This window comes from Ylistrum balloti, unplaced genomic scaffold, assembly GCF_031769215.1.
Source record: "Ylistrum balloti isolate Yb309-2 unplaced genomic scaffold, AGI_CSIRO_Ybal_v1 Utg370752, whole genome shotgun sequence".
NCBI classification, from domain to species: Eukaryota; Metazoa; Mollusca; class Bivalvia; order Pectinida; family Pectinidae; genus Ylistrum; species Ylistrum balloti.
In genome coordinates this window covers 66,849-89,011 of record NW_026782442.1, presented here as the reverse complement: position 1 = coordinate 89,011, position 22,163 = coordinate 66,849, and the positions used below count along the sequence as shown (strand labels likewise).

The window sequence follows — 22,163 nt, the reverse complement described above, 5'->3', positions numbered from 1 at the left end:
AAAATTATGGAAAACCCTGTAATTTAAGCAATCAACATGAGGGGCAGACTACTATTGAATGCAAGTTTTCTACATTGACAAATTTGTAAAATCGCAAGCAAGTCTTTGTTTGAGTCTTTAATTTTTTTTTTCCAGGATAAGAAATGGAACAAAACTGAGAGACAAAGATTCCGAGAAGAAGCTGAAATGTTGAAAGAACTGCAACACCCAAATATTGTCAGATTTTATGACTCATGGGAAGAACCAAATCCAAGAAACAGGAAAGTTATTGTGCTTGTGACCGAGCTTATGACTTCTGGTACTCTGAAGACGTAAGTTATATTGAATTCATACACTATCCACAGACATGGCTTCTGTTGTCTATCTTTTTAGGAGTCTTATTTTGGAAACAGAGCCATGGAAAAACTTTATAAAAAACACTCTTTTGTCGACTACTGGCCTGGTTAAAAGTAATCCATAGAATTAGGAATTTATTAGCCCTAAATGATATTACAGAAGATTTTTTCAAAACAATACACATCTTGTAGCATGCTTTAATTCAATTAATTTCAGTTGTGAATAAATTATTGGAATCTCAATAGAGTATAATCAAATACTTCAATGGATAAAAGTGTCAAACTGAAAATTTCATGACACCAGGGTCTTGCATTCTCCCCTGGGGGAGAGACTAAGTTAGCACAATTATGTCATGAAAGTTATACAATAATGATGAATTGCAATTCCAGTAAAACTCTTTTGAATCCTTGTACAAATAGTATTTCTTATTTATTCTTCTTGATAATACATTCTTTCCAGTTGATTCTGTTTGTGAGTTCACTCAAGTGATCATTTAGGCCCCTGGCCCTTTTAGTTTTTTCTATTGACAGCTGCTAGGTAAAAAAAAATGTAACATTCACAGGGCCATTTTCATTAAAATAAACTTGGACATTCTACTTTTACTTCAGACAGAACTCGGGAACACTTGCATTTGGACACTATCACAGAAGGATATATCACAATCGCAGTCAATAAAACACTTGTTTCATTTCATCATATTCAGCTTTCATTGTAGGAGGCACAAATTTGTTTACCTGTTGAGTTGTATTTTCAAATTTTGTGAAACACAGGCACTCAAGGAATGCATATTAGCTGATCGATAGGTAACCAGTTTTATTTATAAGTAAATAGAATTACAAGTGGATGAGTGCATTTGCCAGGCCCTGTGATAACTTAGTAAAAGTTCTTTTGAAATAATGCCCTTAAAGTCAAAGTTGATAAGATAACTGGTGTGTCGCCATTTTGTCATTAGATATGGTAAATTCTCAATATATAGCCAAGAGATCATTGTTTTAAGTTTGATCTTCTAAATGTTGAGGAGTTTTCACTTGTTTTGATGCATTTGGCCCGGAAATTAGTCTTTATTACAAAACTGGTATACTTGTATAGCTATTTCCCAAAGACTTAATTAAGACTTGCAATTATGAGGAATTGTGGGTAGGAGAGCAAAAAAAAAAAAAATTTTTTTTTGTATAGGGAGGAATTCTATCAGTCACATCTAAGGTAAAAAATGAAATCACAAATCAATAGTCAAAACCATTTGAACTAAATATCTTGTGTACCTAACACATAAAACCATTCCCTAATCAATTTGTGGTTCTTGGGAAGACACTGTCAAAGGCAAGCAAACATTATTATTATTATTATTATCATTCCAAGTTTTAGGGTCAAGGTCACAACCACGTTATTATTTTCGTAAATCCATTCTATGTTCCAGTGGCTTCATTAAAGATATTTATCCAACAGCACATATTTAAAGGATTGTAATATATAGGTCAAGTTCAATGTTTTTTGAGGGTTGTTACTTTACTGTTTAAGGGCCAAGTCAAGGTCACTAGAAAAGCCTTGTTAGCACGCTAGTAGCTTCATTTCCATATTAGACACCACAATATGGACAAGTTTTTAAGTTTCAATACATAATGATTATATACAGGGTCCAAGTAAAGACAATTTTTTCTATTTCCAGAAAATCTTTGTCAGCACTCTAGTGACTACATTCCTGGAAGGATTTTTGTTCGAACTTCAGATTGATATTTGAAATAAAATTAATAAAAATAAATTGTAGGTATCAAGATTACTGTCACTGGTACTATTTAAAAATATATAAAAATCCTTTATCAGCATGCTAGTGCTAGTAGCTATATAGTGGCTTTCATTCCTTGAGAGATTTTGATCAAACTTAAAACAATTGACTATCTATTTTTGTGCTTTTAAGTCAAGATGGACCTGCGGGGGATTTGTATTTACAGTTAATTAGATGTTACATACACATATTGACCCAGGCTTACTTCAGAGTCTTGATTGATGGGACTCAAACATGTAAAATGGGCTAAAAAAATCTTCTCAAGACCCAGATATAGTAGCTCTAGTCAAATATTCTCCTTGGATGGGATGATAATAAAATGCTCTGCTAAAATAGTAATTTCATGACTTGAGATTCTCGCATCACCCTCTGAAGTGAATTTACTGATTTGAATAAAATTTATTTTATTTCTGATGCAAATAATTCAACCTTGGTTAAAATAATTAACATATACATATATATATATACATACACATGTACATATACAGTGTAGTTTGATTAACTTGTTAACAATGATTTCTATAACACATGTTACAACAGCAAAAAACATTTATAGAACTCTGGCATTATGACTGTCAGGCCCTTAGGTCTCTTTTGAAATGAATAGCCAGGAGCCTTATTGGAGATAATTGTTTAAGATGGAACAGACAGTAAAACACTAATGATTTTAATACTGATTATTTAGCAAATGAAATATGGTCACAAAGATCAAAGTTTATCGGCAACTAATGTCATTGACCAAACTGTACGACATAAGGGTCAGAAGAATTGATTCTTTTGTAATGAGTTTGCAGTTATTATTCATTAGTAACAATATCTTTTAATTTTTCAAAATTTGTTTACCTTCTCCACTTCTTCACCCCACCAAAATCCTTGGCAAACTTGGTGTCTATGTTTTATGTTGATGAACTTTGAGTATTATATTAATCTATTCAACTTCTTTACATGATGATTTCAGGTATATCAAGAGACTGAAAAAGATTTACCCCAAAGTACTGAAGAATTGGTGTAAGCAGATATTGAAAGGCCTCTACTACCTACATATGAGAACACCCCCAGTGATCCATCGAGATCTCAAGTGTGATAATATCTTCATCACTGGTACAACAGGGTCGGTCAAGATTGGTGACCTAGGGTTGGCAACACTGAAGAACAAATCTTTTGCTAAAAGTGTAATAGGTATGTTTAAGAATACTAAAGCCAAATTTGGTTTTACTACTTAATTAAGAAATGTACCTAATTGGGAAATGTTGATTTCATACTCATGTTGTAATCTGTGGTTACACCAGATTATTTTTTTTGTTTTCCTTCCGTCCTACTTACTACAGTTTATTTTAGCCAAAAGGACAGAACACAGAAATAGCGTGAGCGTGTGTAAGTATTCAATTATGTGATCAATGGGCTTCAATTTTTATTATTTTGATAGAAACATTCTGTCAAGATATGTTCTTAATGCTTTGTTTGGAAATGGTTTTTATTATAAGCATTACATCTGAATGGAAAATTCTGTAAATATTGTCTTGCATTGTAGTTAATGCAGTAGGCATACTTAACATCCTTAGAAGTAAAAAAATTGAAGAACGTTCCTAAGAAATCAGTAATCCCTCTTGAGTAATGAACGAAAGAGCTGCTGTTGTGAATTGTTCACTCTTGCACAGTTATGCTTTGCCTTTTTCCATTTTCTTATAGAACTGTCATCTCCCTTAATCTGAGGAAGGAGGTAAGAATGCAGGTAATTGGGTACTAGGCTTGACCTTTTACCTCTGACACTGTTCAGTTTTTTCCAAGTTTGTTTCTTATTGCAGATGCAGGCATATGCAACCAGATGAAAAATACTAATCTGGGTTTCCCTTTACCCATCTTTTCCCATTGTAGACTGCTGCGAACGGTACAAAGCACCATCTTTATATAATTTAAGGTACGCCAGAATTTATGGCTCCTGAAATGTATGAAGAGCACTATGACGAATCTGTGGATGTGTATGCGTTTGGAATGTGCATGTTAGAAATGGCAACGTCCGAGTACCCTTACAAGGAATGTTCTAATGCTGCTCAGATCTACAGACGAGTGACAAGTGTAAGTACAGAGACCTACTTCAGGAACTTCATTACCAGTTGGTGTTCTTTGTTGCAGCTTGATATACATGCAGACGTTTACATATGCAAACAATACCATCCTTGTATTATCACTTACTTTGTTCCTGCCTTATATATTTTTTTATCTGGGAATGCCTATAGTAGACCAGGAAGCAAGTTTTTATCTGAAAAAAGTAAAATGTGTATATGATTTATCCAATACTGGGGAAAAAAAATCTATAGTAATACACAAATAGAGATGATTATTAATGATTTAGTGTCTTTGAGTTAACATGGATTTATATTTTGTTTGGCCCTTTTTTACCTTTTAGGGAGTGAGACCAGAGGCATTTTCAAAAGTGGATGGGGCTGAAATAAAGGAAATCATAGACGCATGTATCAGATCCAAAATAGAAGACAGGTAATTATTTCCAAACATTTCACAATATCCTCATGGAGATCAATTTAAATCACTACATATTGCTTAAAAAAATTGGGATAGACTAAATGAGATTATATATACCAACCCGCAATGACTATAACCTTCTGTTCTGTATTTTTACAGCACTCCTTATTTCACATTTGATTTTGATCATTTCTAGCAACAAATTAGGAGCCGAGGGTGGTGGGTTGAAATGTTATTTGGTGCTCACTTATTATTCTTTTAACAATATGTTGAAACCAATATCATCAGAAACTATACAATTTGATTGAAATACATTTAATTTCAACCTTGCATTATGATTATGCCATTTTTCATCCAAGGAAGATGTTGTACAAATCTGAAAGTATGTCCTGTTTGATAGTTGGTACCTAAATCTTGGTCTATGAAGCGCTACAATGCTTCAAGCTTAAGTGCAGTTACAAGTACCTTTCAGAGATGGGTAAAAGAACTCCTCATGGGAACAATATGTTTGTAAAAACTTAAGGAAAGGAGTGTTTGAATAATTGGAGGTGTGTGGATTGCTAGGTGATCAAGATGAAGAAGATATATAGCACAATTCTATGAAGAAACCTGACATTCTGGGGATTGCTTTTTAGTGACCTACTGGTGAAACCAGGGAGTTTTCCTCTCCGTCTGTCCATCCCAGTGATAGAGTTTGTCAGTGGCTTTTGATTCTTAAGGGAATAGTATCAAATATCATGGACAAGTTGGATTTATAGAGCAATCAGAATTTCATGCAGGAGTTTCAGTTTCAGGGTTGTTGGGTAAAGGTCACTTACTTACAAAGTCATTAGCAGTCTAGTGGCGTCATTCCATGCCATAGGTGCCATAGCATATCATAAAAATCCTGAGGAGAACATTGCAAAATTTACATAAGACCCTAGAGGAAATTCAGATCCATTATACATTTTTAGCCCAACATCATCAGATACAACAACACATTCTCCAGTCAGTTCTGTTTGGATTTTGCTTCCTTTCGTGGCAACCCTCAAATCTATTGTTTTCTGACAAATGTTATTTTCGACAAGATAGCTTACTCTAAGGGATGTCAGATGACCATTGAGGCCAATGGGCTTCTTGTTTGATTTTGTGTAATATATCATTTGAAGTTAGATTATGATGTAAAATGTTCCAGGTACACAGTGAAGGATTTACTGCAGCACAACTTCTTTCTAGAAGACAATGGACTCAAAGTTGAAGTGGTGACTAGAGAGGAAGAAGAAATTGACTCTTCATCTGTTCAGTTGAGACTTCGTGTTGTTGACCCAAAGAAGCGGAAAGACCGGCACAAAGAAAATGAGGCCATTCAGTTTGACTTTGACATTGAAAATGATGTCCCAGAAGAAGTTGCTCAAGAGATGGTATATGTTAATTCTAACTCCATGTGAAAGATTTGGGATATGCATTAAAATGCATTTAATTTTGATTACAAACAAATCGAAATGTTAGGAATTCACATGATTCAACATATTCAATAATTTATAATGAACCATTCGCCTACTCTTTGTGACCTTTCTGTAATTTAATACAAGCAGTCAACTGTGGAATTGTTCGATATCTTTCATAGCTAATTAGTCCATCACCAGGATATCTGTGTTTCTGGAATTAACGCCTGTCTGACCCCTTCTTTCCCATTGTTTGAACCCCATTTTGGTTTCTTGCTTTGGTAGCCTTGGGGTGTGGCCTCCACACAAAGAGGCACATGGTATGGTTTTAAGCTCCCCACTGTCTTTTATAATAATTTAATAGTATCCCCAAATCTGTGAGAAATATTCAAATGTGAATGGAAATGTTAAAAAATTGTGGAAATTTTTAAATAGAAAGGAAAATAATTATTTTGGGACAAGAAAAACTTCCCTAATTATGTTTCCAATTGAATGGGCCAATTGTTAAGGAACGATGTAAATCATGAAAAGACCAGGAGTCTTATTTGGTTGTTGTATTTTGCAGGTCAAGTCAGGATTTCTTCAGGAAGAAGATGTTAAGATTGTAAGCAAGCAGATTCGCGATAGGATAAGTATGGTAAGGAGAGACATAGGCCGCAAAGCTGCAGAGGCTCATAGCAAAAGTGAGCAACATGGAGGGTCACAGTTGCAACTTCATTCCTCCCAACAGCAGATTTCCCATAGTACAAGCACTACAGATGTGTCAATGTCAGTAGATAGCCAGGCGCCATCACAAACACAACTACAGCAACAGCCACATTCACAGCAAGCCACTGTGTCCCAAAGCCAGGTTGTCCAGTCTCAGTCAACTGTCTCTCAGTCCTTGTCTCAGCACCAGTCACTCACTCAGCAAACCTACACTTCAAGTGAAGAGGCTTTAGGTAAGCAGAGGTTCCATTTTCAACTTTAATTATCATCTCACCCTCTGACAAAATGAATATTGTACTGTATTTTACTATAGAATAAGTGGAAAAAAAGATATTGATCATCTTGGATAATTGTCCTACCTTACTTTGACTATATATACATCATTACTAATGACTTATAAAAGGAATATATCAATATTTGATGATGACTGCAGTAAAACAGAAATAATGTTTTAAGTTTTGCATCATTTGCTAGAGGTTGTCAATAGAAAAGAAGTTCCTATAACACATCCAGATTAAAGTGTGATGTTTCATTGTACAGTGTGAAGCGTATTAGTAGTGAAGTTTCTTGTGTATGAGATGGTAAGGAATCAACAAACCTTTTCTAATCCTCTGAACACAAAATAATCAAGGGATGTGTGCTTTATTGTGAGCAACCACATGTTCTGGAAGAAACGCAAAAGTGGGAAGGGAGCTTAATTTTTTGTACATTACAGTAATTTATTTCACTCCATAACATCCTTGATGCACATGTTGTTTTCTTGCAGATCTATTAATCTCATCCCATTTTGCCTTTGGAATGTTGTTAATTTTATTCAGTCTTTTAAAAATAATTTCAACAGTATCTGATTTGAGGGGTGTATTTTCAAAAAGATTAAAACATCAAATGAAAAAAATTATATCTGCATCACTTTCATGAAAAAAGTAAAGTTGATATTAAGATTTTAGAGAAAAATCTCAATTTTAAAACAAATTTCATTGGTTTTAATTATTCATGATAATTACTTTTTTTTTTTAAACAGCTACAGCAAGTCCTGAGGGCGAGACGAAACCTTCAGCTCACCATTCTCAAGTATCACAGCAGGTAATACTGGATATTTCTCATGTTTGCAAGGATACTCTTAATGTATATGTAAGTCTGGAGCGTGTTGTAACTCGAGACTTTGTGATAAGTAGTTAGGTGTGATGTACCCCAAGTTTTAAATTCATTTGTTTGACTTCAGCTATGTGCTCATGTGCACGAAGGACCAACCTGAATGTCACTTCTGGTAGCAACCCCAAAATTTTAATTGAGAATGGAAAGAATTAATGAACCAAACAATGTCTTTGGTTTCTCGTTATTTTTTGGTTTGTGGAAAGTTCCCTTTTCAGCTATGAGAACCAATTTTATATGATTGGGAAATGAAGGTTTTCTTGATGAGCACCAGTTGTAAACTTCATCTCAACTTTCACCAGTGGTATATGATGAATTTTGCCTGAAATAATCCTGAGATGGTGCAGACTCAAGTGTTTTCAGTCTGAAGGGCCAAGTGAGCTTATGGCATATTGCAGTGGCTGTCGTTAGTCTGTATGTTAACTATTTTAACAAATTACTACTAGTCATGAATGACTAAGTGGATTTTGATCAAATTCAATCAAAAGTGAAGAGACCAAATTCTTCACAATCCTGTTCCTCCCATAGGATGATTGCATTTTTTTCCCAAAATTGTATTGAAGAGGGTGAAGAATATGGGATATGGAGCAAATTCTATCAGATTATTTGTCTGTAGAAATGTCTGGATTCTAACCGTAATTGTCAGAAGCTGCTTTGGTGAAAAGGGTAAATTTTGTATAAATGAGGGCAAGATGGGTGGTGCCAAGTAGGGGGAAGAGAGCAAATTTGGATTGATATCACTTGAAAATCTTATTCCATTTATTGTGCTCTGATTGTTATTTTTTCTGACCAGCTATTGCCAAACATTTGGCCGAGAGTCAAATATACATTGTAAACACAAGCTTTGGTATGAAAGATCTTCTATCTGGAATGAGCAACATGATGTTGAGAGTTTTAAACATAGCTCTGTTTAATTAATTTCATTTTTATATTACAGGCTGTCAAACCTTTACAAGAAAAGACAGAAGGAGAACAATCTATTCAAGATGTCCAGAATATACAGGTATTGCTTGATTCAAGTGAAAGTCAGATGAACACTATTTAATCCTACTACTGGCATGCTCTTGAAATTCTAACACTGAATAATTTCCAGTAATTATCCCCAGGCAACAAGTTTACAATGGGATATAGTGTACATGTACAAGTAATTTTTGTAACCCTCCACACATTACCAGTTATCCTCTGGTTTAAAGTTAATATGATTAGCAACATTTTACATATGATTATAATACACCTTCGTACCAGGTTTCATGTTGATATTTGAAAAATTATTGGAGATAAAAGAAAATTCAATTTTCCTTGATCTCCGGCATACATGTGTTATATCACACTCAGAGGCAGCGTCTTGGAACTATTCTTTAAAAACCATATATAGTTAGAGACATGAAAAGATATGTACTTAATGTAATATAATTAAAATATGTGAAACATATGATGGTTTAGTTTCATACATGAAAAAATTATTCAAGTTTTTTCTAGTGAGATTAAACAGTTCAGTCTGGCACACCTTTGTATGTGTACAAATAGCATTTGTAATCGTGAAGCATCTCCAGACACTAAAATACTCAAAAGGAATAAGCAAATCAAAAGATGTATCGTTAATATGATTGTATTACATCCTTATACCAAAGTCCATGTTAATGTTGTAAAATTTGTTAAATTTCATGAGTAATCCTCATGTGTATCCCATAATTAATTGTTTATAATGCAGTCATTTAATTCGCAAATGATGCCAAACATGTCTTCAAAAACGTCATCAGAATGTTGTAATTATCTTCATCAAAATATAGATAACAGTAGTTGAATGGCATTAACATTTGTTATTTTGTGCAGTGTATCAAATTAACATATATATATATATATCTTCTAAACAGCAGAATGTGGGGGATAATGTCACGCTTTGTGTTACCTTGATGTAATATTGTTGATTAGTTTCTAGAGTATGGCAATTTGTATCTGCAATGCCATCTTTTTGTTGTTACTTTGGAAAGAATACCATAATTCATTTAAGTTTAAAACAAATCCTTTTTCCCAGTATTTGAACTAAATTTTCCAAAATGATAAAGTTGGGAATGAAACAAATATATCTTCACCTTTCATGGTGTAATACAATATTAGTAGAATTTCAAGAGCATTTGCATCAGATTGATTTTTATTAAGAATATGAACATGATAATGATGTAGCCCAAACCGTAATGTCATGTTGAAAAAGGTAATCTCTGGTAGCATATAAGAGAAAAAAAGAGTGAGAATCAAAGAAAGATCAATTCAGAAAAAATGAAACCACTCTTTAGTCTGCTCACACTGCTGAAGAAAAAAATACACACACATAATGTTACCTTAAACAAGCAATTTGATTTTATTGTTTGTTGATTGGGAATCTAAATGTAGGTTCATATTCTTCATAAAAGTGTTTAGTGATTATGTGAACTTGCAAACATATACTTGATAACAGGCTACAGTCATACTTATATAACTATTTTTAAAAAGTTTTGCATGTAAACACTTATTAACTTCTAATATATGAGCCTAGTAAAATTTGATTTTCGACTTTTTGTTTTTAATTTCAGTGGCTGCACCTTAATTCACCTAGTAGTATTATGTTAAGACCAAGTCACTGGCAATTGTATTTCATTCCATGTAGTTGTCCCTTTGTCAGAAGGGTCTGATCCTATTCCTCATTCAAACATCTACAGGTTCCTGGTCATTCAACGTTGTCCCCGGGTGCTGTAGAAGCAATGTCTCCCATGAAACCCTTAGGAGCACAACAAAATAATGCTGCAGGGTCTTCAAGTCGAATTCAATTGAAGGTGTGATGGCACTAACTGTTAATTAAGTAGTATACTAACCTACAACCCTTTTATTTTAGTTGCCTTGTAATCATGTTTTATTTTTGTTTTGTGTGATATTTTCTCATTTTGCTTTGTTGTCTGATGTTTTGTTACTCTATTTTTGTGTTGTTTCTGTGTGTTATTTTCATCTTGGTCTTAAATGATCACAGATTTCTCTTCATGGTCCAGAGATCAAAGATGGGGGGAGGGGGGTGTTGGAGAGCATATATAGTTTTCGGTTTGTCTGTATGTAGGTTTGAAGACAAGTTGGACTTGCATCTTTTCAATGGCAACTCAAGAAAAGACTTTCTTATTTGGCATGTATATTTCTGAGGACAAGACCTGCTGGATAGTTGGTAATATATGCAGAGGAATTAATTTTGCTGTATTTATGGTCATTAATATGTCAGGAAATCTAAATACCCAGCAAGCATTCAAAAGAGAATTAAAAATATAAGGATATTTCTAATAGATGTCTGTATCCATGTATACCAACATAAACACATGCACAAAACTTAATCCCCATGAACTAGCTCAAGCTGGAACAACTGCAAAATATTAGCCGGCTAAATAAACAAATATATAGCATTAATTGATACCACAATTGATGACCTTGACCCTGACTGTTAGACCCTCTTATCAGTTTAAGGCTTCTATTGGATAACTTGAGATTTTTACATCAGATTTCAACAAAATTTTATATATTGCTTTATATCATTGAGATCTCAATGAGTTTGATATTGGTCAAAGCCAAAGCTGCGGGCATTTGAAATCCCTGATGTAAACAATTTCTTTGTTTTCATCAAATATCTTTTTATGTAGTAGCCAAATTATCTGTCATTTCGTATCCAGAATATAACTTCACTCACAGTTAAACAAAGTTCATGAAACTTGCTGTATACATTGGTCATACTAACAGGGGTAGAAATCAGAAAATTACTAAAGGTGGCCCGAACTTCAGAAGATTTACTGGCCCTTCTGTCATTGCAGTGGCCCTGGATTTTCTTCGTAATTTAGCCACTGAAATTCGTTTCCCCATTTCGGAAGATAAGTCCGAGTACGATTTTCTCTTTCGTATTTTCGTTGTTGTGTTAACTTTTCTTCTGAGGTTTTAGGCTTCTTAGCGGGCGTGGGCTTGAACCCACTGAGGAAACGTTCCATCATGCTATCAGTAGATTGCCATTGTTGTGCTCCATGTCTTTATAGTACTTGTAAGTTCTGATATACTCTATACACGGAACAAAACGTAGCAGTGATTAAGACTGTCAGTACCAGCTAAGCCGATGAAAAATGTCGTTAGAAACGAGAGTCGGCAATATGCCTTCATCGAACACGACGTCACTGTCGTTCAGATTTATCGATTTGACTCATTTGGGTATTACTAGCAGAATAGAGGACAAATTTTGAGCTTTAAAAAGTAACAAGCCCGTCGTACCGGCGCTTTGCATAACTTGTTGGCCCTTCATTACAATAGATGGCCCCGGGCAGACGGGCTTGCAGTTATTTCGACCCCTGTACTAAGATTATGTGCAGTGTATCAAATTCAGGGCCTGGGATCCCTCTATTCCAGAGTTACTTTATTAAAATTTTGTGTTTGGGGCATAGCTTTTACATTTACATTTATACTAGGATAATTAAAACTTTGTCCATACATTGGTCATACAAAGAAAGTGGGCAGTTTACCAAATTAAGGGCCCTGAACTCCTTAATTACAGAATTATTTCCCTTTGTTAGAATTTTGTTTCCATAAAGTTGTTTTTGGGAGCATTCACCAGTTTCACTGATACTTTTGTTGTCTGGAGATTTGGACCAAATTCTGTATATTGTTTTATATATAGGTCTGAGACAGGTGTGATATAGGTCTTAAAATTGGTTAATATTTGCCAGAGTTACAGGACTTCAAAATTCTTTACAAAGTTTGTTTTTTAACAACTTGAGATTTGAACAACTGCAAAAATGCTTTCAATTGAATATCCAAGCCTTCACTTCTGCTTAGTTTTCCTGAATAGCTTCCTGTCAGAGACATATCCAACATATCTTGTCTTTCCTTTTTTAGCCAATCTTCTGATGGTGTACTATTTAAATGCCCTACGTCTGACAATCCAAAAACTATTGCTGTTATCCCTATTCCTTAATAGGTCCTTGTCGGATCATTCTCAGATTTCATATGTAGGTTTCAGGTTGTCCCCAGTTGTGCCTATTTGATATTTGATCTGATAAGAAAAACAAAAATGGCTGACAAACCATCTTAGATTTTGCTTAAAAGAAACTGCAAATTTCTTATAGTTAAGAGTAAAAACAGAGGACTGAAGAAAAATGAAGGGAAAAGATCCAACTTTTTAAAGAATAAAGATCAATCAATAGCGATTGTCAAGAACTCTCTGGGATATCTGTTTAGGGGAAATTAATAGATGCATTGATTAACTAATAACATTTCAATCTTTTCTCTTTCAACCAATATTGTATTAATTTCTCGAATGAAATCATTATTTTCATTTAATCAGGCTGCAAATCTGGAACAGCTGAACATATCTGCAGCACAGCAACATCAGCAACAGACGGGAACATCCAAGCCTGTTCAGCCAAGTGGTGCATCTGCCACTCCCTCTTCCACAATCACAAGCAGTCTGTCTTCAGGAAACCTGAATGATGAACACCGGGAGAGGTATATGTCATAGCTGAGTTCATTAGCACTGTTGGTAGCACATGTTTAGCAAAAAATATCTATTTAACCTCTGGACTCCAATATAAATTTTTCCTGAAACTGCAAAGCAAATGATCAATTTAATTCCAGGAAGGTATCCCTAATCAAAATCTGAAATCCTCGGAAAAGATAGATGTATGCAGGAATAGCCCTTAAGCATCAGGTTTCTGAATTATGTGGCCAAATTAAGGAAGCTGTTGAAAAATTGTTGTTTGACATAGTATGAATTTGAAGGTTTACTGGGTGATTGTAGTACCAAATAAAATCTACTGATTACCATTTTTTCATTGCCTTCAACAAAATATCCATTGGTTTTATCCTGCCCATGTGTCATCTGAGTTTCTTAACCTGCTTTCAAGATCACAGAGGTCTGATGTGTAAAAAATCTTCAAACATTTATTAATTGAAATACCTTTATCATGCATGGATGGAGGGCTAAAAAGTTTATTCAAACAAATGACATTGGGGCCTACTTTTTGGTCACAGGTGTCGAATGTGATAATCTTCCAAAAGCTTCTTTTCAAGAATCAAAAACCTAAAGTTGCAGAAATTTTGTCTGTAGCCTGTTGGGATGAAGAGCTACAAAGTTTATTAAAATGAATAGCCTTGACCCAGTTTCATGGTTAAAGGGGTTAAATGTAAAGACACAGGTGGCGAGAATGTTGAATAAAACATACTTACGTACATAACATAAGGCCCTTTGTCTGTATGAAGACAATCTGTGAATGCTGGGAACAAGTTTGAAATTAATGTATTTTAAATGACAAGAATAAGTAAAAAGAAATGCATAAAAGAACTATTTGTGTATAATTAATTTTTATTTTTTTAAAATGTTTAATTATTGATTTTCATAAAATGCCTCCTGTTTCCTGTTATATATATATATATATATATATATAAACTTGAGTCAACATAGTGATAACCATATCATAAGTAAAGGATGCTGCTTGAATTCTGATGTGGCTTATATGTGAATCAAATGAAAAAAAAATCAGAAAAAAAAATTGCTCTTTGGCCAATGTAATGGTGCAACTTATAACCTGGAAAATACAGTAAGTTTCCTTCCTAATGCATTGAACTTTATTTAAATGGTCTTGAAGTCATCTCACTGTCAAGGTGCTGTAATTGGTATGTACTGCTCAGTTTCATACACAGTTCCCAAATTCCGTCACCTACACAGAAAAATAGAATAGAGGAATGGTGCATTCCTAATCCATCGGTGTATTTTACCCATTCTAATTCTAACATTATTCAAATTTTTTATTCATTGCAGTGAAAGTGAAATGACTGGTAAAGGGGATGATAGGAAAAGGAGAACACGTCCAAAAAGACGAAAGACATTAGAAAGAGCCCCAAGACTTACAATTCTAAGTTACGAAGCAGATGATGAAGAAGTGGAATGCCGTTTGGATTTGTCAAACAGAAACACAGTCACTTTCAAATTTGCATTAGAAAATGACAAGCCAAACGAAATTGCTGAAAGTTTGGTAAGTTCTGTAGTATCAATTTGTCTAATGTTTCGAAATATGAAGTTTTGGGATCAATCATTTGTTGCACAATTTGCAAAAAAAAGTCTGCATGATGTGTGGACAGTATTCAAATGAAGTATGCATAATTGAAAGCCTGTACAGGTGCATAGTTTGCAGGGGATATGCACATCTTTGAAATGGAATTAAAAGTTAAAGTAGAAATTATCTTGTGTCTGATATGACTGTACTTACAATGATGAAATACACATAAATGATGATTTATGAAGGAAATGATTTGTGTTGAATTCAGTTGTTACAAAATGTGGTTAACCATTTATTAATATTACACTGCATTATGTCTCTGCCTCTTTTTAAGAAAAATTATAAGTATGACTATTATTGTTGTCTTACTTCCAGTTCTCGTAACCCTAATAGCTTTCTTGGTTGTTATAATATACTGGTTATTATGTTTTATCTTGGAAAAAATAAGACTAAACCATGATGTGTGCAAGATCTTGTGTCTTCTTGTAGAAGCTTGTATGATGGAAAAATACCCTGACCTTGTGCATTTATTGAAATTACCTGATTTTGTTATAGATTATCACAAAACTGATTTGGGTCATGATAATAGAGTGTTTCTTCTGTGAAGCAGATAATGAGTTATTGACATTTTTAATATGGAATAAGTTGATGGAGCAGCTGTTAAAATAACAATTTTAATTGAGAGGAAAGAAATCTTTACAGGTACAAGAAGATATACTTCCAGAGGTCCAGTCCATTATGATAATCAAACTTCTACAAGAAGTAATCAAAATGGTGACAGAGGATCCAGTTAAGGCTGTGCATGTCTGTCTAAGTTATGTGAGCACCCCATCATCTAGTCCAAGCTCTATCAGAAAGGCAAGGCCACCTACTGATTCAGATGCTGCAAAGGTATGTCTACCATAAGGATTGTACATGCACACTTAGAACTCTTCACAGTGTATACAATACAGTTCTTCTAGAATATTGAAATATATTAGGCAGTTATGTTTATAATGTTTGATCTCATTTTGTTTGTGGAATTTTTTATGTGTATATAGATTTTTAAAAAGCAAGTTCCAGGTATTGTAAGAAATAGTTCTTTCCCAATCATTGATAGAAATGCAAGAGGTTGGTGTTATAGAGTTCTTTAATTTTCCATAATTTCCATTAAAAAACAAGGGTGATAATTTGATTTCTTTGCCTATTATTGCTGAAGGTTTGGAAAAACAAAATGAGAGGATTATGGAAGCGAAGATACTTGAAGGTGTGTTACCTTATTAGGTTACTATATCATTAGAGTATTTCTTATGTTGCATGTAAGCTTCAAGATTTACACGCTGATGCCTTTTGTTTAGATAAACCATACAGTATACGTGGGTTATTTCACTTAGGCTTATGTTCTTTATTTTTTGCATCAAGCTGAATTTCAACTCTCACCTCATATTTCATCAAGTATTGTGTTATCATTAGGATGATAAATGTTTCCTGTAATAAAAAAGATATTTAAAAGGGTTGATTTGAAACTCCTGTGACTTTTATGTTTTTTGTTGTTTCAAGTTTCTCACTTCATGATACTGCTGGGAGGGGGTGTATTAATTTGGGACTGTCCATCTGTCTGTTTCGCCATTCCACTTTAGTTTCTGTGTAATACCTTCGCTTAATGTGAATAGATGGATCAAATTTGGTTTGCAAGTATTTTGATATCCTTCAGCCTGAGTTTGACTACTAATTGTGTTCGTTGACATGAATGCATAATGAATAATGTATTCTAAAGTAGAACCCACTTTTTATGATTTTGGATATTGTGATAACCCGAGATGATATTTTTCCATTGTACTGAATATTCCTCAAATAAGCTACAAAAATCCATTTATTATAATAAAATAAAACATGAAAATTGGTTAAGAACTTTGTTCTGCTCAGTATTGACATTTGTTAGTTATAAGCACAATCACCAGAGGTACTTGAAATAGCCTGTATTGCATAGATAGGCTAAAGAGAATCATATTTCATAAACATACAGGAAAATTTATGTTTGATTGGAGGTCATTTCTATTTCTGATGTGATTCAGTCGTAGAACATTGGATTAGAAAATTACTTCACTGGAACACCATTCGAAACTAGCCGAAGCACATTGTAAATTTAGAATATGCGATGCTAAGCTACCCATTCAAAGTGGTTGGTGGTCTAGTTTACCATGTGGAGATAGAATATGGAATTCATTGAGATATTTTAGTGCTGTGCAGTTCTTTTCATTATTTCATTTTTATTGGATTTCATTGTGAAGAAATTTTAAAGGCATCTTTTGAAGACTGTGAATGGACATCACATTACATATATACTAGTATAGATTTTGACATCAACTGGAGACCTAGCTGAATCTCAATATACAATATTTGATATAGAGAGATTGATGATGTATTCCATTATTTGTTTCATTGTGTGCTCAACAACCAATATTCAATAGCAGATGGTAATATATGTCCAGTTATCAATTTAAAGATCTAACAATTGAATTTATACATTATTCAATTATGAGATACTTAATACACAATACCAATGTCCATCCTGCCAAATCATGTATTATTATTGTCACCCAAATGTATACTTGTATTTTCTACACTATTTTGTTTTTGTTTGTGCCAGACAAAGTCAGTGCTGACAACATAATTTTAGAACAAGAAAGATGTTGATAAGTGTACACTGGTTACCAAATTTTTAGCTGATCTAGCCCAAATTTTATTTTTTTGTACAGGAATAGGTTTGACTATTATCGTAGTTTCAGTTCCAGTTCTCGCAACCTTAAGAGCTTGCTATGTTAGTTATGATGTTTTTAACTTGAAAATGAAATATCATAATAAGCGAGTTCAAGATACTCCATTTCTGATTGGCCAATTTGTTTTGGTGTGATGACTTCGCAAATGTGAATGGATTTCAATCAAATCGGGTTTGAAGGTGTTCCTTACTATCTTACAGCTGGTGTTTAACTTCTGACTTTGTTGACATTGAAGCATATTAAATGAGGTACTTCACTTCTTGTTGGCCAGTTCGTTTCTGTTGATGATTTTGGTAAACGTGAATGGATTTTTATCAGATTTGGTTGCAGGTTTATCTTGATATCCTACTGGCCAGAATTGAACTATCAACGTCTTCCATTGATATTTATCCCTTCATTTGGAACTTACTTAGCCAATTTGTTTCCATGCTACCTTTGCTGAATTTCAATGGATTTCAAGGAAAATAGGTTTACAGATCATTTTATCATCATTTAGCTTGACTTCAGTTGCCTTACGAAGTTACGAATTAGTAATTGAAAATGAAGGATGTAAATTCCATAAATTTGCTTGTTACACTTTTAATTCATCTTTTCCCTTCATTTCACTTAAATTGTTTTTCCATGTGTCTGTTTGCTCCTTCCTGACATATTATTGAAATTGAAAAGTTGGATAACTCTTTCCCTGTGTGAATCTGAAGTTTCAGTAAGATCTATTTTGGTTATAATGTATTTATGATTTTAAAAACCAAAAGTGATAAAGACGTATCAATATACAGAAGTTTATATTCACAATAAATCCAGAAAACGTATAACTTGTATACACAAGGATAGACTGAGTTAGTGATAACTTGCACATTTGACATGGTGAGCAGATAAACAGTTATAGTTTATGTCAATTCAACGAAATATTTGATAAACAATGATAATGTCTACTCCTTTCATACTGTAGTTTGTAACAAATAAATGGCAATGTGTTGATATAATAAAAAAAATACTCTGCTATAAAAATGTTATACAAGCCATTTGCTCAGAAAAGCTACCAGGAGCAGTTGCAAAATTTGAATTTAATATAGAGTAAAATCAAGGAGGACATAAGTTTACTATGGAACTATTTGAGGGTACACAGAACTAGCATATATTAATGGTAACTTGTACTCTTGATTTTTTCACTTCTATGACAATAATATTGCTGAGTATTTTTGTTTCAATAATTCAAAATAGATATCTTGAAATCATTTCATTAACATTTAATAGGTTCCTTTAGTGCATTGCTATTCTAAAGCAGGTTGATAAATCACATAGATTTTTACAAAGCATTGTCCTGATTTAGAAATGAAATGATGATTTTATGAAAATTTGAATATGAATTTAAAACGATATTCTGATATTTTATTACTGGAATAGTCTTTGCTTTCAGAAGTTTTCTATTTATATACCAGATTACTTAGATACAGCAATAAAATCAATTTCAATTTTCTTTTCAGAAACTCTTTGATTGTGAACTAGAGCAAACATCAGATGATGGTCGAACTGAGGTTGGAGTTCATGTCATAACTGAGAGGAAACATGATGAGGCAACTGAAACAGAGGAATCGCGTGTGGTTGAAAGTAAAAACAGAAGCTTCATTGTAAGCAGAGTACCAGAAAAGACTGTGCTAGATTCCAAAATTTCTGAGGATGATGGAGGGGAATGGGACAATTATGTGTCTCCTGAAAATACACAGAAATCTTTGCCATCTTCCAGCACTACAACAGTTAACCATTATCCTGTAGATGGTGATGGCTCAGCACTTTCCGATTCCGAAAAATCATTAAAGGGGTCATCAAAAGTTCCTGTGGACATCAGTGATCTGAATGAAAAACTTAATCAACTTACACAGAAATCTGTCCCAGGTCAAGGTGTAGGTTCTCTTCAATTACCTGAAGGTACTCCATTCCCAACTCAAACAACGGGAAGTGGAACTGCACCAACACCTGTTGCTGACACTCATGGTAGTATGGTAGATGTCCAAAACCAGGGAAAACTGCCTCAGTCAGATCAACAACAGCCTAAATCTGTTCAAACCTCACAAGCACAAACTCAACAACAAATTCCACAGAGTGTGTCTGGGGCAACAGTGCAATCACAACCTCAGCAGTCTTCAGATACTTCAGGTCTGCCTGGTTTTCAGCAACAATTTCAAGGGCAAAGCCAAACTCCTCAAGGTGTTTCTCAAGCAGTACCACAGTATATGACCCAGGGGCAAAATTTAGACTCCAGTATTGGTAATATGCCACAACAGCAACAGATGTTTGCACAGTACCCTGGAATGATGATGCCACCTCCACCACTGTATTCAGCTGATCCATACATGTTGCAGATGCAATTCTATAATCAGCAGGTTTTGCAGCAGATCGCCTGGAGGCAAATGCAACAACAGCAACAGAATCAGCAAGTGCAACAACCTAATGCCCAGTCCATAAATCAATTTGGACCACAGATGTTCATGCCTCCAGTTTTCATGCCACCAGGACAGATGGGCTTTTATCCTCAGATGCAGACAGCACCAGCTCAACAAGCGCCAGGTCAGCAGCAGCCGCTGCCTCCATCTACTGGTGAAAGTGGTGCACCAATGGGTGATTCTAAGCCAACTTCACCCTCGCAAAGTAGAAAACGACTAGACCAGGTAGATGGGGCAGATCTCCCTTCTCCCATGCCAAAAAAAGCTGAGTACAGCATTAAGAGTCTGGAGGAGGGATTGAAAAAAATACATGGCAGAACTAAAGAGAAGGATTCGCTTGGTGCTAATGGGCAGGATGGCCAGAAATTGGGATTGGACATTGTAACGGATGCCTCTCATTCGCAAATTGATCAGCTGTCTGATGATGGTAGTGCAGGTGATTTTAGGGAGGACGGTGATTTAGGAATAGTATCTAAGCAAGCTGAAGCTGTTAAACAATCAAGATTTAGTGTTAGTAAAGTGAATGAGGACACATTCGCTAATCAGGATGTTCCTGATTCTTCTGATGTTGCAGACACAACGAAATGTGAACAAAATGATGATGTAGATGTTAAAGCAACATTAGAAAATATATTGAACAATGTTGCAAATGATGATATAACAATGAGGTCAACTTCAGAAGAAACTCCAAAAAGTCAGAGGAAAAGTCGTTTTCTTGTAACTAAAGTTTCAGAGGAAAAGAAGACAGAAGAAGGACCATCACAGTCTATGAATGAGGTGGTGGTTGATTCTCTGGCTGATGGTGGTGGGGCTTCTAGTATTAAAGATCCCTCTGATTCTAGTCAACTTATTATCTCTGATCTAGTAAGTAATCAGAAAAAATGCATGAACTTTTTTGTTGGTGATAGCAATATGGTTTCTACTTTTCCTGCATGTGCTAACGATAAAAAATATTCAAAACAGCATTATCCTTTACGACGTCGGATCAAATCAACTGGTAGCTTTGATCTGTCGTATACTCACTGCCCTGAGTGTGGCAATGCCAGTAATCCTACTATTGGTCACCACGAGCACAAGGAGGTCAAAGATGCCAAACTTGAACAGGAGTTGGAATCGGATGGTTCCTTTTCAGAGGATATTTCTTATCAAGGGATGGGTCCCAAATTAAGGAGTGTAGATAGTGGTATTCAAACATCACCAGCATTACTCAATGTGTTGCCAAGTTTATCGTCGAGCGAATTCAAGGTACATGAAACTTAATTTTAAAAAAAGCAACCCAGTATAATCCAGAGGATATTAGTGGTAGTCCTGGAACAGAACATACACTAATCATGAACTAACATGTTTTTATAACCAATACCTTTTTTGTGTTCTGTTTAATCATGATAAAGGTTTCATCATAGATCATCATTTCACTTGCAATTGATATTATAGTTCTACATTTCTCTTCTTCAATCTCAGTAGAAAAAGTGCTATGATATCAATTGGTTTCCAACTTTGCAGCTGATGACCACTTGAATAGTCATTTGCGTTGTTTGAACACATTTGATGTAAACATGTAGGGATTGAATAGTGTGTGGTGTAAAGAATAAGATATGTTAGGTTAATAAAATTTCAAATGTATTTCCCTTAAGTTTATCTATATAGAGGTCTTTGGTAGGTTTCAACTAGTTTTTGCATGAATTATCACTACAAAGCACAAATTTCGATAAGTGAACTCTGACTTGGTGGTAGTGGTGCATTAGTAATCCATTGGATTATATATCACAGATCAAATGGTACAGTTCAGTTCATGGTATTTTTTCTGTATTATGGTAAGCCTGCTGTAATTCTGGATCACATTGTTTCCAGATTTATCTCTATTTATTAGTATCGCCAAAAAACAATATTGGGGAAGTCATAATTGACATTGCAAGTGACAGTTGTTACATTTAAATCTCACATTAGCATACCATTTGGGTTTTGTGTGATGGAAAGTGATGACGTAAAAGTGTAAAAACTACTTGCCCATTTCCGTACAAGCTAACAGACCT

At 34.4% G+C, this 22,163-nt stretch overlaps 1 protein-coding gene across 1 annotated transcript in view; it reads left to right on the top strand.

Moving 5' to 3' along the window:
- LOC132558062 (serine/threonine-protein kinase WNK-like) overlaps positions 1–22,163 on the top strand; it is a 33,834-nt gene that overhangs the window by 2,873 nt on the left and 8,798 nt on the right. Inside the window, exons 2-13 of the mRNA XM_060222585.1 lie at positions 136–311; positions 3,078–3,298; positions 4,038–4,195; positions 4,527–4,615; positions 5,775–6,000; positions 6,590–6,965; positions 7,754–7,815; positions 8,822–8,887; positions 13,220–13,380; positions 14,693–14,906; positions 15,633–15,821; positions 19,174–20,994. Of these exons, the coding sequence (XP_060078568.1) occupies positions 136–311; positions 3,078–3,298; positions 4,038–4,195; positions 4,527–4,615; positions 5,775–6,000; positions 6,590–6,965; positions 7,754–7,815; positions 8,822–8,887; positions 13,220–13,380; positions 14,693–14,906; positions 15,633–15,821; positions 19,174–20,994 (3,759 nt within the window). The remainder of the gene's footprint in view (positions 1–135; positions 312–3,077; positions 3,299–4,037; positions 4,196–4,526; positions 4,616–5,774; positions 6,001–6,589; positions 6,966–7,753; positions 7,816–8,821; positions 8,888–13,219; positions 13,381–14,692; positions 14,907–15,632; positions 15,822–19,173; positions 20,995–22,163) is intronic.